Here is a 16,552-nt window from a genome sequence, read left to right as displayed (position 1 = left end):
GGTTGGTGTCATTACTGGTCTCCCAGTGAAATACTGACTCACAAAGACATTACTGTACTGTATCTCAACAACCTTATATCCTATTATACATCCTGTTATACCCCTGTTGACACTTTATAGGGCAGAAAGGACCAGGATCATGAGAAGACCATTATATGAATGTCTCTGAATGGCTGGACTGAAAATGAGACTGGGATTTATATGAGTAACAAAGGCTCATTTACAATAATGCTGATGTTGATTTTGCACATATTTCCTAGACTCCTCATGGACTCTTGGCTCCTCCTTCAGCTGTTTCTGCAACAGCTGAGAGAGAAGGAGATAACAGAATACAAAACATGGTTAACATTTACTCTGGAGTCTAAGTTTAGATTTGTTACTGTGTTAATCTAAAAAAAAAAAAGGAAGACAGAGCCTGCTGGGAGAGATATGTCTTCTGATTTTCAACAGAAAGTGAGCACAGAGCCAGATGAAGGTCATGTCTGCACTCTGATGGAGGATCTATTTGAAGACACCTGTGGGCTGGGTACATAGATGAGCCTAATCCAGACTGGACAGGAGCTGATGCATTGTTGGTCACACCTCCAGCTGCTCCTCCAGCAGCTTCTGGCTGATCTCTTTTTGTGTCAGCTGGAGCTGCATCTCCATGTCATTCTCCGCAGTCTTCTTCGTGTTGGCAATCTGTAATGACTGCTCTTTCTGCTGATGCTTCAGGTCTGTTACAAGCCGGTACAAGCCCTGATGGAAAAAGTGTGGAAAGTGCTGGATGAAAAAATTCACGCAAACAATGGAACATATGTTCACAAGAATGAGCTGGCCAGACAACCCAAAAACATAATGCCTCCTGCCATGGCTGTAGCCAGCACAAAGGCATCAAACAAGGGTATTCAGCAGATTAAATTGCATAAGATACAATCTTGGTTATTTGCTGACAACAACTATTCCTTTCTTTCAGTTTAAGCAGAGGGATATACTGTATGTGTTCTTCCCTTAATGGTGTAGTCAATAAAGTTACAGGCCTCCTCCCTCACAAAGGGAGTTACTACTGTTAAGTGTTGGCTGATTAATGCATCTACTCATGACACATACTGTAGACCATGTGTTATACAGGAAGTAGTTACCTTTCCCTTCTTCATAGCGATGTAGATATCTTTGTACTGCTGGAACTTCTCTCACTCTGCCTTGACCAGCACCTGTCTGATATGCATCACCTCCTCCACTGCCCATTTCCCCACATGCACTTCCCTCCCAACAAAACACATCCACAAAGACCCAACTATTCCATGAAGAACACCGAACAACTGGAGAATTGGAAATACCAGTCTGTGCCCACCAAAACAAGAGTCACTCAAAAAACATTTAACTTTGTTGACAACAACCAAAAATATTACACTTAGCTCTTATGATACGTAAAATTCAAGAGATGAGAAGTAAGTGCTCATCATGTTCTTGAGTGTACAGGCCTACATGTTTGTCTTTGCATAAAAAAGCCAAAATCCTCAACAATATTTTTATTTATTTATTGTATACAACATGAATAAGAGTAGTCGTGCAACATTTCCTGACTGCATCATTTTAGATTTTAATTACAACAACCACATGAGTGACTTTTCATATACATTTTAAGTTGTTTTGCATCGCAGTCTCAATGCTTCCTTTACGTGCTGCTCGTAATCTTTCGACTTTGTAATGAATAGATCATGGCGAGACACGAATTACTAATGGATAAACCGCCTACATACAAATGAATGAGTGAAATTTGTGATTGATGTGCAAGATTAGCATTGCAATTCTTTTGCTGTCAAAACACGTACTGTTAAAGAGTTAATTCTCTAACCATGTCTAATAATGCGCATATGGCATACCTCTTTACACCTTTGAATGTCATTACCTTGCTACTACCCTGTCATTTATTTGAAAAAGTAGGCAGTGTCACAAAAGTATACTGATAAATTAACCCCGAAAAAAAAAAAATTTTAATTTCCGGCAGCCTAAGAATGCAGCAGCAGAGGCTTGGTGGACGCCTCTTTCGTGCAGCCATTTTGATTCGGAACAACAACGACATAGAAAAACTGTCTGGAAAAGGTGGGGATTATGTTGCTGAAAGCAGGGCGCAGATTTAAGTTTTCTTCACACATTCCCATTAGCACGGAATGCAATTTAAATGTGAAGGCACATTTGTTCACCCGGTTAGATTATGGTGCTGACATGTGATAGCTCTCAATTTTACCCTGGCTAACATTAGCTCGGTTTAGCTTAACGTTATCTCTCAAACGTATGAGCACAGATAGACTAGAGGTTAAGGAATTTAGAGAAATTTAACCGGAACTGAATTTATTACAGGATTGGGCGTCAGGGATGCTTTAAGACCCCGCACTACATAGTTTCTGTGTTTTACATCAACACAGGAAATTGTCTCTAGCTAACTAGAGTCACTAGCATACAGCTAGCCGGTTAGCTTATGGCAACGCTAGCACGCTTATCGAAGCTCCTTTCTGACTGTTTGGCGAGACCTATGTGTAATGTACATGCACTTAACAATGCACATAAACCAAAACAACAAAAGACGCTGAGTGCAAATCAAAATCTAAACATAGGTGGCCTTGGTATTTCAGGTGTGTAAGTGATGTGGGACCAGGGAGGACAACCCTGGCCGCAGTGGCCTCTGAGCCAGCAGCAGTGGATGCAGTCTTTCCAGCATCAGCAAGATCCAGGTCAGTGAGTGATGCACGCATACAATTACAGCATTTTTCCTTCAACGATATGCACATCTGCACGGCTTCTTTACACGTTTCACACAACATTGACAGGAGTTTCTCGTGCGCTGTAATACTTTCTGTATGGGTGTCTTCTCCAGTCTCGGGGTTAATTTTTTGGCTTTGTGCAGGTCAAGTGGACTGGGCTGCTCTTGCACAGGCATGGATAGCCCAGAAGGAATCAACAGGAGCAGAGCAGCAGAACATTCAGCCAAATGGCCAGGACATCCCAGGCCTTGAACCTATTGGACAGAGCAATCATGGTGCCTTCCAGGGTGACCCAGCATTTGGCAGAATTTGGCAGCCAGGTACATATTTAACACCCCAAAACCATAGCAAACTGTTGCCCTTTTCTCACTCTTTTCCCCACATTATTCTTTTCTCTTCTTTTTTTAGTACTGTAATTGATACCAAAATGAAGCAGAACATTCACGACTGACTTATTATTATCTTGCTTAAATATTTTAAAGGCCAGATACTAAGTCGTTCTTGAGCAGATATTGAGAATTTAAAAAGCTCAAGTTCCCCCTGTGGTTATACCTAGGTATTCATATGATTTTGGTTTTATTTACTAATCATGTTGTCATTAACAGAATGGGGAATACATGGCCAGCCCCCTCCTCCTCCTCCACCACCTGACCAGGCCTGGATCCCTCCAGGATCAGGACCAATGGATGTGGTGAACCCCAGTGAGGACAGCAACAGCCAGGACAGCGTGGAGTTCAACTCTGAATCCCACCATGGGGTTTACCCCCAGAACAGCCATGGGTATGGGGCACAGCCCGACAGCTACGCCATGGCCCCCATGGCCATGAACCAGTTTGATTATCAGGTATGCAGATGCTACAGTAGAAACTGTTGAAGCATTCAGTTTTAGTGTGACAGCCAAGTAACACATGAAGGAACAATCCATAGAAACTGTGCCGGGTCCCAGCGTCTTGGTGTTTCACTCATTGCTTTCTTGATGCGGTGCAGAGGAGAGTGTTGGCTTGTTGAGGATCCAGCATGGTTTGGTATTATTTCATTAGCTTTTTCTTCTTTTTTTTTTTACCTTAACATTTTTAAACCAAACAGACTTTTTAGTGCAGTCAGGAGTGGTGGATGAATGTCAGCTAATCTGGGGAAGGACAACAACCCCACACCCAGTGAATGCCAGTTCGTGGCAGTATTATAGGGCATTTTGTACTTTGAACTACCTTTTAATTTTTAGTTTGTGCTTTCTCCCCACAGCATGGAGCTGCTTCATCCTTTGCCCCCGCACCCACAGGCTTCCACTCCCCATACTGGCAGGGTCCTCCTCAGAACAGACGAGATACCAGACCACCCGGGTTCAGAGACCGGCCCAGATCCCCCCTCCAGCTCCCTGTCAAGCAGGAGGTCCCAGCACCACTAGGTGAGTGTGTTTTTATGTAACTAGCACCCAGCCTTCTGCATTACGATAATCAACTTAAAGACTGCTTTAAGTTCATTTTGCATTGTATGGCTTGTGTGCTGTTTTTCAAAGACAGTGGCTTCACAAAGCAGGACAAATGACATCCAAGTGTACCATAGACATAAATTACTAAAGTAAAGGTAGAAGTACTGTTTTTGTTATTATTAGAAATAGTTTACTGTGAAGAGCCATTAGAATATTTTTGCCATAATGATTCTCTTATTATCCCTTCCATGTTTGCACTGTAAAGCCTCTTAACAGTAAAATGCCATAATAACATCCATTCCCTTTCAGTTATGGTACTGTTATAACTTTAGAACAGAAAGAAGTATTTGATTAATCAGTTTACTGACAGAAATGAAGTGGCAACTACTTTGATGATCGTTACTTTTCCAGAAAAAAAAAGCCAAACGACAAAAAAAAAATAATAATAATAATAAAATGCTCTAACATTTTCTTCATGAAGACTTGCTGCTTTCTTTTTCTTATGTGATAGTAAACTGAATATGTTTGGTTCAGGAACTGTTGGTGGAATGAAATAAACAATTTCATGACATCTTGTTTAACTTGAGGAAATTCTACTGAACAATTTTCTCTATTTGATTAATAAATGAGAAAATTGCCAGACTAGCTGGTAAGGAAAATAATCCTTAGTTTCAACTCCATACAGTTTACACTATTACAGTATTTTGTATTATTTATCCTTAATGACTGTTTCTTTGGCACAGTTTAGCTAGGCAGTTGTAATTGTAACAATAAATAGTAAAATTGTAAAAATAAATAAATAAAAATCAACGTAGGTAATTTTACAAACTAAGCTCAAAAGGGTTTAATGTATCTTAGAACTTGGCAATATGTAGGTATCTCATTTTGACCTTGGATGTCACTTCAGATGCTGTCAAAAGACGCACACTACCTGCATGGATCCGAGAGGGCCTTGAAAAGATGGACAGAGAGAAGCAGAAGAAGCTGGAGCGAGAGAGAATGGAGAAGGAGCGTGCAGAAATGGCAAAAGACAATGGCAGAGAGCAGGAGGCAGAAGAGGCGGGCAATGGGCCTCGCGTACCCCGCAGGAGTAAATTTGTAAGCAGCCCATGACTGGCCATGACTGCAAAATGGTTTTCTTTGAAACAGTTTACACCCCTGTGTTGTGTTAGTGATAAAAGGACATTAAAGGTCATGAACCGTTTTTTCTAGTGCACGTATCAGAGCTGCAGCAGTGATTACCTTTATAAATGTTGCTTTGTTGACTGGAGCCATCTTCGATTTTGTCTGCATTAGGACAGTGATGATGAGGGGAACGATGACAATGATGACGAAGAAAAGACCTCCTTGAAGAGGGAATTTTCTGGCAGGAGCCCATCGCCTCCTGCAGAGGACAGTGAGCCTGAAATGACTGAGGAGGAAAAGGAATTCCAGCTGGTCAGTTTGATGAGTTTTTATACTGCACACTGTTGTAGTTTATCTAGTTTTGTAAAGGATTTGTTGACAATAATGGCTTTTCTGTTTTTTCCCGTTGTATGAAGATGCTCATGACAAAAACGCTTCTGACTGAGATCCTTCTCGAGGTCACTAATGAAGAGATCCTGCATGTGGCCAAAGAGACTCACCGGAAAGCCATCCGAGGTCTGCTCTTGTCTTTTCCAGTTTATGCATCATCTGTGCCTCTCACCCAGACATTATGTTTAAATCTCCTTAAATTAAATTAAAACTCAAATATGCCCTGTAAACTAAAGCGATTGAGCAGGAAACGTGAGTATGTCTGATATACATTAACAACCATTCTCTGCTAATGCATCAGGACAGAGCAGAGTAGTGTTTCTCACTAAGAGTATTAATGGGCGTTCAGACTGAGTGCGTTGAAACGCAGCCCCTTGCAGCGGGGTTGCACTGGTCGAAGGGTGAGGGGTTGGGGGAGGGGGGGTTACATATGTGTGTAACCTCATTCACGTTTACAACCCATGAGGTTCAGTTGTGTTTTGGTTAGCCATACTGCTAATGTACTCGATGTTGGCACCAATTCCTATCACCAGTGTTTCAGCATGGACAGATAAAAAAAACACTGTTTAACATCCAGCAACTAACAAAAACACATGGCATGTTGCTATGATGCATTTTTACCTGTGCCCCAAATTTAAGAGTGAATATCAGAGATTACTCATGGTAAACAAGTCTTCTTATGGGTGTCCATGTTCTGACCATCCCCCATTATTTGGTTGGTCAGTGCAGCGCCTTTGCCGGATTATGTCACTATGTGTTGCAGAAAAAGTTGAACCAGATCCAACATTTCGCATGGTGCTGTGTAATTTTGCTGGAACCCCCTGCAGTGCTGGTCCCAGCTGCAGGGAAGGCAACAAAATGAAAGGGGAGGTCTGCATTTTTTCCACCTTTGAAACTCAGTCTGAACGCAGCCTAAGAAAATTTGTCATCATGGTATTGAAGGTTCTGCAGAAAGACTGTATGACTGAATAAAGTCTCAGCATTGACTCTGACCAACATCCACCTATAGATATGACTTCCTTCATTGAAGTGACTGCATTAGTACAGATTGGTTTTTCCCTCCTGTCCAACTGTTTGATTGGATTTTGTGACAGAAGTTTAACCCTCTCTCTTTTCTCCATTTTTTTTCTCTTGTTACCAATGGCAGCTCTTGTGAATAGTGCTTTATCTGTCACTCCCTTCTCTAGCGACTCTCTTGCCTTTGAGAAAATGGCAGTATGTGTTTTAACATGTTGTTCCTGTTGTTGATGTGAATCAAAGCTCCTGCAAAACAGCTGGCACAGTCAAGTGCACTGGCTTCTCTGACTGGTCTCAGTGAGTATCCCTTTTTCTGTTACTGGGGGGGGTCAATACTTATGGCAGTGTGTTAGTAGGAATGTGGGAAAAGCTGTTAACACAAGACATAGCACCCAAATGTGCTTCCTGATTTTTAAGATTAAGACAGAAGTGGTGTCTTAGTGAATGATTTGATTTTAGTTTTACACTTTGACGTTAAGAGCATGCTCTGAAATGCACCGTATTTATATTAGTGTTTCTTTAAAGGCCATATGTATGCATTCATTTGTTTCAAGTGGTTATTAGTGAAAAAATATAAAGTTGTACAGGATAAAATGCCTTTCACTTGGATCCTGGGTCAGGATTGAGGGTTTTCAAAAGTTGGAACCTAATTGTGAGAATGGGTCTTGGTCCTTTCCAACACTCAACAACCTGGGGGCTCTGTTGTGGCAGGCGGGCTTGGTGACTATGGTTCAGATGAGAGTGAGGATGAGGATGATCGCAGCGTGCGAGGGTCTGAATCCTCTGATACAGATGAGGAGGAGTTGCGCCACCGCATCCGGGAGAAGCAGGATGCCTTTCGCCGCAAAGAGCGGGAGATGCTGCAGCTGCAAGAAAAACAAGCACAAGAGGCTCTGCTTGCACGTGGTAAGACCTGAGGTTCTTTACAGGTTCACTGTAGGAACACGCTACCTTGCCTGACTAGGATGCAAGAAAATGCTCGAATCTGGTGAAAGCAGATGTGCTCATCCATAAGTAAAATAAAGATATTTGTAGAATGCTTTTTCTAACTGTTGGTGTATTTTTACTGCTTAGGTACTTGGTTGTTTTTCGCTGCTTTCCCATTGTGTTTCACATTGTAACAGTCTCTGATAGTTTCTCTTTTTTCACCCAAGCCTTTGTTTTTGTGTCCACAGAAGAGATGATGAAAGAGAGACTGAGCAGAGAAAGGGGGGACTATGATGAGGGCCAGGCAGAGAATCCACACAAGCAGGAAGCAAAAGAGAGGGAGGCGGAGCCCTTAATAGAGAGGCGTAGGTCCCGTAGTGAAAAGGAGGGTAGTGAGGGCAAGCCCTCAAGTAGAGGGAAGGAGCGATTAGGAAGAGGTGGCAGTGATTCCCCGGCTAACGGTCACAGCAGCAGCAGCTCCCGCCCCTCCCCTAGCCACAGCAGTTCCTCGTCCTCTTCGTCTTCTTCCTCAGCATCTTCCCGCAGTTCCTCTCAATCTTCCTCCCCACAAAGGAAGAGGAGGCGTAGCCACTCTTCATCTCACAAGGCTCGCCGCCGCAGCCGCAGTCACAGCTCCCATAGACATCGCAGTGATCGTAGTGAGAAGGCCAGGGACAGGAGGAGGAGCAGTGCTGAAAGGTCAGGCCGCCACAAGAAAGAACGCAGTGATTCCAGGGAGCGTAGAAGTCGCAGGAGTAGAAGTAGGTCCAGATCCAGAGAGCGAGACAGGGGCAGGGCCAGGGCCAGAGACAAAGATAGCCATAGTCGCAGCAGAGACAGAGAGAAGGACAAAGACAGGAATAAGGAAAGGAAAAGGAGCCGAGAGCGCAGGGACAGGAGTCATAGTCGTAGCAGCAAACACAAGCAGAAGGCCTCGAGCAAGGACAGAGACAGGCGGAGAGAAAGGAGTCGTAGCCATGAGAAAGACAAGAAAAAGAGGGATAAAGATAAGGATAGGGAGAAAGAGTCTGATAAAAAGAAAGAAAAACCAAAGGCCAAAGAGAAGGAAAAGGAGAAAGAAAAAGGAAGCTCTGTATCTGCAGAAGATAACGGCAGGTTGAAAAAAAGGAAAGAGAGTGACCCGTGCACAGCCTTTCAGAGTGAGAAGCTGTCCCGACAGGATAGCAGGGCCAGCAAAAAGGGCTCCGCCAAAGCTAGCAAGAGACACTCAGACTCTGACTCAAGTAGATCCCCTACCCCAGAAATTAGCAAGGAAAAGAAATCTAAGAAATCCAAACGTAGCCGCTCGAGGTCAGCGGAAAAATCTCACAAGTCTGGTAAGAAGGCAAGCCGCAAACACAAGTCTAAGTCGCGATCAAGGTAGTATTCGTTTTTTTTTCTTTTTTACCTACTGTATGTTCTCACTGTATGTCTTACTGTGATTTCTCTGGATTCTTTTTAATCATATATTTCATTAACTAGGAAAATTATGAAAATTGTTGGCTGTTATGAAAAATTGTCAAATGTAGTCATATCTGCTAAACTGTAAAGTCAGTTCTGATGCAATAAAGGCTTTTAAAGCTTCATGATTGTTTTATCTGTCAAATGCAGATGTGCTATTAATGCATATCTAACATGTTTCATTAAGTCTCCATGTTGCCCTCTGTTGCCTCATAAGAACCTATATCTAACCTACAGTGTGTTAAAATGTGAAAATAAGGTCCTAGTAATGCCCAAGTGAACATTCATTCATTTCTGGCTTTGCACTGTGCTGCACAGGGTAGTTTTGCTGATGTAAAGTCTGCAGAACATTTGGTTAAATGGAGACTATATATACAGTATTTTATATTCTGGCAGTGTGTCTAGTGGGAGGGAGTGTGTGTGCATGTTTGTATTTTGTAGTGTGCGCGACTAAGTGTATTTGGTGCAGTGTTAATGTTGTGTTCATGCCTCTCTTGCAGGTCAGCATCCCCCTCCCGTCGTAGCAGACGTTGAGGAGCACAGTTTACCTCCTGATCTGTGCACTTTACGATTTTAAATTCCATGAGTTGAACAGGCTTGTCTCATTATGGAGGCAGTTGTGTAGGTGAACCCCCCTCATACGTTTCTTTCGTCTTTGTAAATATGTTTTAAAAGTTTGAATGAATTGCAAGACAGTTTGAATGGTAGCAGTTTTCACTTTTCATTATGCAAAGCTTCCTAAATCTTGGTGGACACTAAAATCTCAAGCTGTATCATTTTAAACCATAAGAGGGTTAATTTTTTCCACCCATTATTGTAAAATGTCCAATAAAGCTGTTTGCTCTTTGTTTGGCTGCACTGTGCTTTTGATCATAATGCACTTCAACAGTTCAAATCGCGTTTCTTAACACTTCCTGAGCATTCACAAGGTAGTGTTCGTAAGTCAGCACAATCATGAAGCACAGAAACAAGCTACTGCTGTCTCTGGGTACGTAATGGTTCTCAAATGGTGAGAGCTATGCTATTATTTTTCACACTGATAGCTCTTATAGCTTATGAGTTTTTTTTTAATGGCGTTCTGAGTATTCATAAAATGATGAATAAATTGGAAATGCTACAGACGTGAAACTTGGAGTACAGCTAGCCCATAGTGAAATGCTTCACTTGCTCAAATGTCACACTGCATTTTTGCCCTTTCTTGTATCCAATTTGTATTACTTTTGTAAAACATTACAACACTCAGACCCAGTCCTGTCAAGGGAACTTGTGTCCTGGCCTCATAGGAGCGCTATGCTCACTGGAGGCTGTGGTGCATACATATCCACTCACCCTCAACATGTGCCTATATAAAGGATACATGTACACTGAATCCCGAATTGTCTGTGGTGGAAAATATAGAACTATGGTCTTGAGTGGTTTTGTGAGATAAAGACCTTATAGGGTTGTATTTTGAGGTGTCCATTAGGCAAAATATACTGTAGCACATGGACACACTGTACTAAGTAATCAAATCTGACTGTCACGTCGGTCCACTAGCTGTCATTGCATTGCCGTTATCACTAATTTCCATGCACATGGTTGCTTTCTACCAATTAAAGGAACTATTCCAAGACTTTGATTCCTTTTCTAAAATGGTTTTAAATGGATCTTACCTTATCTAAATCTTTACCAGTGCACTTGTCTTAATTTTGTGTGGCTGTACAGTATGTATAATAAAAATGAGCAGCCTGACCAGCCCCATACTGAGTAAGTTGTGACACAGTGTGTTCTGACAACTTACTCAGTATGGACCAGCATTATGTCTTCCAACAATTGGTGCTACAGTAGCTCTCCAGAGCAGAATGGTGATGCAGTGGTTAGCGCTGTCACCTCAGACCAAAAAAGGTTTTGGGTTCGAGTCCTGTCGACCCGGTGCCTTTCTGTGTGGAGTTAGCATGTTCTCCCTGTACCTGTGTCGGTTATCTCCAACTTCCTTCCACAGTCCAAAGATATGCAGCTTAGGTTGACTGGTGACGCTCAGTTACCCGTAGGAGTGAGTGTATGTGATTGTCTCTAAGCGTAGACAGGTGACCTGCTGGGATTGGCTCCAGCCAATTTACAAATTATTGCATGACACAACTGTTTATGCTTTGTATAGCACTTTTTTTTATCATTAATGCCACACTTGAGACACCTGAGTCACCTGAATACCGTTTTTACTAAAGCAAGAAACCCAGTTAAGACAACTCCAACACCTCTATACTACAACCGCAACTGTGATCTCTGCGTTTCAGTTCCATCGTAAGCCCTTTTCTAGTTTTGCTCTGACCAACCAATCAGAGGACGGAAAAATGCTGACATCATTGTGGGCCAGCTAGCTGGCCCTGTGAGGCGAATTTGAAATCTGATTGGTTAAAGAAACAGTCCCATTGCTAATATAGTTTAAGTTACATGGGCCAGCACTTCTGATTCTGAAGGCCCTGGGCAGATTAGATTGACATGGCAACACATAGAGGCTGAAATCTGATTGGACAAAAAATCTAACATCCACATACACGTACTGGAAGCGGTGCAGCCAAGACAAATACTACGAAATGAAGAGAACAGACTGTTGGGAATAAATTAATACAATTTCATGGAACAAATATTAAAATTTTGGTTGTAAATGTAGGTCAGTGCTTCTAATAGTGTTTAGGCCAGCCCTGACGGCCCGCCACCGCATTATATAAACCTAAGATGCTGGAAGAAAAGAACTGGGGTATAACAGAACCAATAAGATTAATGAATGGAGATGCGGTGATGGTTATTGATAAGGCATATACAGTGTGGCTTTTCAAGTCATGCTGCCTGTTAAGGCTCTTCTCTAAGCAGTTTTACCATTACATAAGGAATGCTTAGCAAATTAATCTCCCAAAGCAGACTTCAATCATCAGATTGGCTGTGTGCAGGAAGCTGGGGTGACACATGCGTCTGCTGCTTGTGTAAGCCACAGTGTGACAAACCATAATGGAAAGTAAAGTGCTGTGAATTATTGAATACTGCTGATGATTTCTCTAAGTAAAGGCAGAAATAGCACCTCTGAAATGAGGTGATCAGTGTTTTCCAGGAAATGCCATTGTGCAACATAAATCAAGGTAGGTTGATTAAAGTTGTTATCAAGAAACTTTTCATTTCTTAGAGCCCTCAAGAACCTTTCTCAGGGTTCATGAATTGGAGTGTAGCACTGACAAAATGTAAAACAACAGACATTTATCACTACATACTAGACATAGTGTGCAGAATTTATTTTGCTATATAACCTGCAGTGAGTGAGGTCAGCAGTGATAAAGGAGAACCACAGAAGCGTGGGCTTGTGAGTGTGTCACAAACGATCAGCAATACTGTTGTATGGACAATTTAAAAAATATATACTGCATCATGCTGTGAGGTTAGGCTAACTTAATTAGTAATGCAAATGGCTTAGTGGAGATGGTTTACTCATGATACAGTGCTCAAAGTTGTCATAAAAACATCTCACTTTTTTGAAAGAACATTCATCAGAGGAACAATACTAAAAATAAAGGTAGCAGCTATGCTATACATGCCTCAGCTACATTATTAGCGCCAGAATTAAGGTGGATGAATGTCAGACTGAGAGACAATGAGAGAAGAAAAGAGGGGGCGCCTGCTGTGCATCTAGTAATTAATAATACTGCAGCTGAGCTTGCAAAGAAAGAACACAATGGTGTGCTCACTTTGTCAGATTGTCAATATGTCTTGAGGATATGGAGGCAGAGTAGGTTTGAAGTTTAGAAAGAGTTTGCAGATTTAATCCCTGCTAAAATCAATGTACTCACCAACTGCAAAGCACTGTGTACATTCGGACTTGCTCACTCACTCACTCACCTACATTTTGAGAGTGGTAGACACGTTTCCTACAAAGCCTGTTACTTCCTGATTCCAGAGAAGACCTGACATTTACTGCATTACTACTGAACAATTTAAACATACTTGTCTTGCCAATAGGCGTTTTTCACAGTAGACGTTTTGACATGCTGTAGCATGAAAAGTACAGGTGTGACTGATAATAAAAATGATGACTCCAGTTGGGATCCTAACCCTAACACCTAATCATCATAACCCCTAACCCTGTTCACAAGCACACACATGCATACACATGAAATGTCATCTACTAAATCAATAAAAGCATTTAAAGAGGGAAGTAAGTGTTGTACAGTATAAAGTACTACAACAACTAAAAATGCACTAGCCTTGTAATACAGTAGCAGGAGGAGCTGGAGGAAGTGTCTGGAGAGAGGGAAGTCTGGGCATCTTAGACTGCTGACCCCGTGACCCAGTTCCGGATAAGTGGAGGAAAATGGATGGATGGACGGCATTTAAAGAGAAGGGTTTAGGTAATGACAGGTGAAATATACTATGGATCTCTGGGAGAGAACATGCACAGGGAGAACATGCAAACTCCACACAGAAAGGCCCAGAGTCAGCTCGGGCCCAAACCCGGAACCTTTTTGCTGTGACATAACAGTGCTAACCATCACGCCATTGTGTCACCCGCACTGGCTGTATATCAAAACTCAAACCAAAAACTAAAACCAGCCTTTACAAAACAGGATTTAAATGATTTCATAAGCATTCGTTCCCTTGAAAAAGGAACTTCACGGTGACTCTGTGTCAGGTCTGTAGCAGTTTTGTTCATTTTTATGAGCGAATTTTCCAAAATGTTCTTTGTTATACAGCTCAGGCTCTGTCAGGTGCAATGGTAACCATGAGAGAATTACCATTAACTTTATTTTTTTATTTTATAGTCACCCCGTCAGCAGTGCCATTTAGGGCAAGAGCTGATGATAACTCTGGTAAGTCTGTTTGATCACATTAATGATACATGGCTCTCAGTAACTTTTGTTTTTCTTTTGTATGTACTACAGTCAGGATATCATGATTATATTCAGTAGGTACACCCTCTCAAACCAAAACAGTCAAGCACCCCACTGTGATGACCTATGTCCATAACAGTAGTGGAAGCTGTAGTTTGTGGTGTTTTGCTATTTTATTACATTATACTGATGTATATTCGACCTGTTGTTTTATTAACTTTCCAGGCAAGTTACTGAGGTTCTTGATTAAATGATTGATTTTAGTAGACTTTTCTTTCCTTTGCTGTGGCAGCAAAGACGTTTGTGTGGTGGGGCAGCACTGAGAAATGTTAACAGCAGAAACAGTGCATAAACTGTTTGTTCCTTTATAAGGTTTGGGGTTCAATAGGGAACATCGTGTGCTATAAAATTACTATATCTGCATTCTTTTTAAATTATTAAAAAGTTTGCAATTCCCACCTCCAGAACCAGTGGAAACCAGATGTATGAGCAGCCCTCCTCACTCCTCTCCTCTTGCTTGTCCAGCCAATCCAAGTAGGTGCTCATATTTGATTTGTGGGTTTTGTTTTGTATAACTATAAACTGATTATTGTCCTAGTGGTCTCAGTTAACAGTAAATAAAAATGTATCCTTCTTTGAAATAAAGGTTCACCATCACCAAGTGTGAATTCAGCAATGTCCCCAAGGACACCAACAGCAAGCATTGACCAGGGTAAGTCTGAATTTAAAAAGTCAAGCTAAGCATAGCGCAACTCTTAGTGTTTTATGTGTATTGTATTTAGAGATGTCCTGAACCAATCCAGAGGTGCTGCATTGGCACTAATATTGGTGTATTTTAAATGATCTATGACAGATAAAATAAAGCAGATCTGTTTCTTTATTAAAGTGACAAAATTTTCAGCATTTCCGCATGCTATTAACATCAAATTATATCTTCTATTACAGAGGATTCAAGCCTGACAAGATATGTCAGGTTAATCCTAATGAAACTGGGTAAAAATTGAGCAGCGTCTTGAGGCCATTAATTCTGCAATAGGCCATGGTATTACATCTCAGGACCCTGAGATCTTGGAGGACTTTGGAACACCACTGGATGCGCCAGAACAACTGGAAGAAGCTTCAGCAAAGCTGAGGGACCAGAACTATGGAAATAAAATGGTATGTAAATAAAGGTTTCATAATCAAAAAAGTCTAAGCTGTATTGCCAGGTTTTCACATACAAAGGTTGTTTTTTTTAATTAATGCAGTGGTGATGGAAGTCCGTCTGTTTCCAAAATATTTTTTTTTAATGTTTTTCCATTATTTTGACATAACCTGGTAAAAACAATGTGAATTTGCATTAGATTACAGTAAACTTATTTTATATCTGTCAGGTTAACTACCTGAGCCTTTTGGGTGGACGAAGTAGAATAATGCACAAAATTGGCACCAATGCCCTTTGGGCAACCTATAGCCTGAAGGGCCGAAAAGGTAGGAAAAGGTTTAAAGACCTGCTTTTATATGAAGTCATAAAGGGTAAGTACACAAGTGAAAATGTTATTTTTATGTTATTTAAGTTATTACATAGCCTCAAATATTATTTCTTAAAAAAGCATCACATCACATCACATGAGCATAACTATTTTCTTTTTCTTTATTCTTCTAAGATGCATGTTGCAGAATACATCCGGCAGTGGCCCAGCAGGTCTTTGAACACTTTGTTGCAGAGACTTTAAAGTATGCACTCCACAGGGGAATTCAGGTTAGTAATCATCGATTTGTTGAATCCATCAAAACAGTTTATTTGTTTCCAGTTTATTAAATGCACCTTTTTTTTTGTAGGTGGTTAGGGCACTTTCACAATCTGAGGACAGACACTGAAGTGGGGAAGCTGTGCGGAAGGATGTTGGATTGTTAACTGACTGTTTTATCAGAAAAGTATATGGTTTCTTCATTTAAATTGTACAGTGCAAAGTAATTTCCTGTTATCCAAAACACAGTTGCAGAGTTGGTTTAAACTTGTTGACCTTCATAATAAATGTTTAAAAATGACTGGAAACGTTATTGTCACAAAGAACACATGCACATAACTGGAACGTTCTTGGAACAAAAAATTCTTAGCTGGGAAAGTCCTAGCACAAGAGTGGACTCAGGTCTAGAGGCAGATTTGGTTGCTCAGCATTGCTGAAGCTTTTCTCCTGTTGCTTTACCATATGTTCTTGGTCATACTGGTAAATAAATCTGTCTCTCAACTCTCATAGTATAGGGCATTCTGTGGCAAAGCAATCCCACAGCATCACACTGCTACTATCATGCTTCATCAGTGCCATCATAAACATTGCTTGGAAAAGGTTTCCTGCTGGCGATGGTGTAAGCCTGTTATGTGCTGCGTTTGGCTGACACAGAATGAAAGCTCAGTTGTGTTCTCATCAGACCATAGAACCTTCTTCCACGTAGTGGACTCTCCCACACCTTCTGACAAACACCAGCCCAAATGTCATGTGAGTTCCTTGCAACAGCTTTAAAGTTGCACTCACTACTTGCCTTCAAAGACTGATCAATTATGGAGCATCTTGATCTCAGTCAAAGAATAAAACATTTTATTAATGTACTGTACTTGTCTGTTC

At 41.3% G+C, this 16,552-nt stretch overlaps 1 protein-coding gene and 1 long non-coding RNA gene across 2 annotated transcripts; both read left to right on the top strand.

Moving 5' to 3' along the window:
* Positions 1–1,981: 1,981 nt before the first annotated feature.
* Positions 1,982–9,941, top strand: pnisr (PNN-interacting serine/arginine-rich protein). The gene is made up of 12 exons (XM_020621586.1): positions 1,982–2,085; positions 2,616–2,714; positions 2,888–3,064; positions 3,350–3,588; positions 3,987–4,149; positions 5,081–5,271; positions 5,470–5,610; positions 5,715–5,814; positions 6,949–7,002; positions 7,417–7,611; positions 7,881–9,012; positions 9,594–9,941. The coding sequence occupies exons 2-12, from the start codon at positions 2,627–2,629 to the stop codon at positions 9,625–9,627; spliced, it is 2,514 nt and encodes an 837-aa protein (XP_020477242.1). The 5' UTR covers positions 1,982–2,085; positions 2,616–2,626; the 3' UTR covers positions 9,628–9,941.
* Positions 9,942–13,418: 3,477 nt separating this feature from the next.
* LOC109972617 (uncharacterized) lies at positions 13,419–15,919 on the top strand. The gene is made up of 7 exons (XR_002276717.1): positions 13,419–13,925; positions 14,412–14,480; positions 14,593–14,658; positions 14,892–15,104; positions 15,320–15,416; positions 15,593–15,687; positions 15,768–15,919. It is a non-coding gene; the product is annotated as an uncharacterized LOC109972617 (long non-coding RNA).
* The last annotated feature ends 633 nt before the right edge of the window (positions 15,920–16,552 follow it).

The sequence above is a fragment of the Monopterus albus genome, unplaced genomic scaffold, assembly GCF_001952655.1.
Source record: "Monopterus albus unplaced genomic scaffold, M_albus_1.0 scaffold262.1, whole genome shotgun sequence".
NCBI lineage: Eukaryota > Metazoa > Chordata > Actinopteri > Synbranchiformes > Synbranchidae > Monopterus > Monopterus albus.
This window is presented reverse-complemented; position numbering and strand designations above follow the sequence as displayed.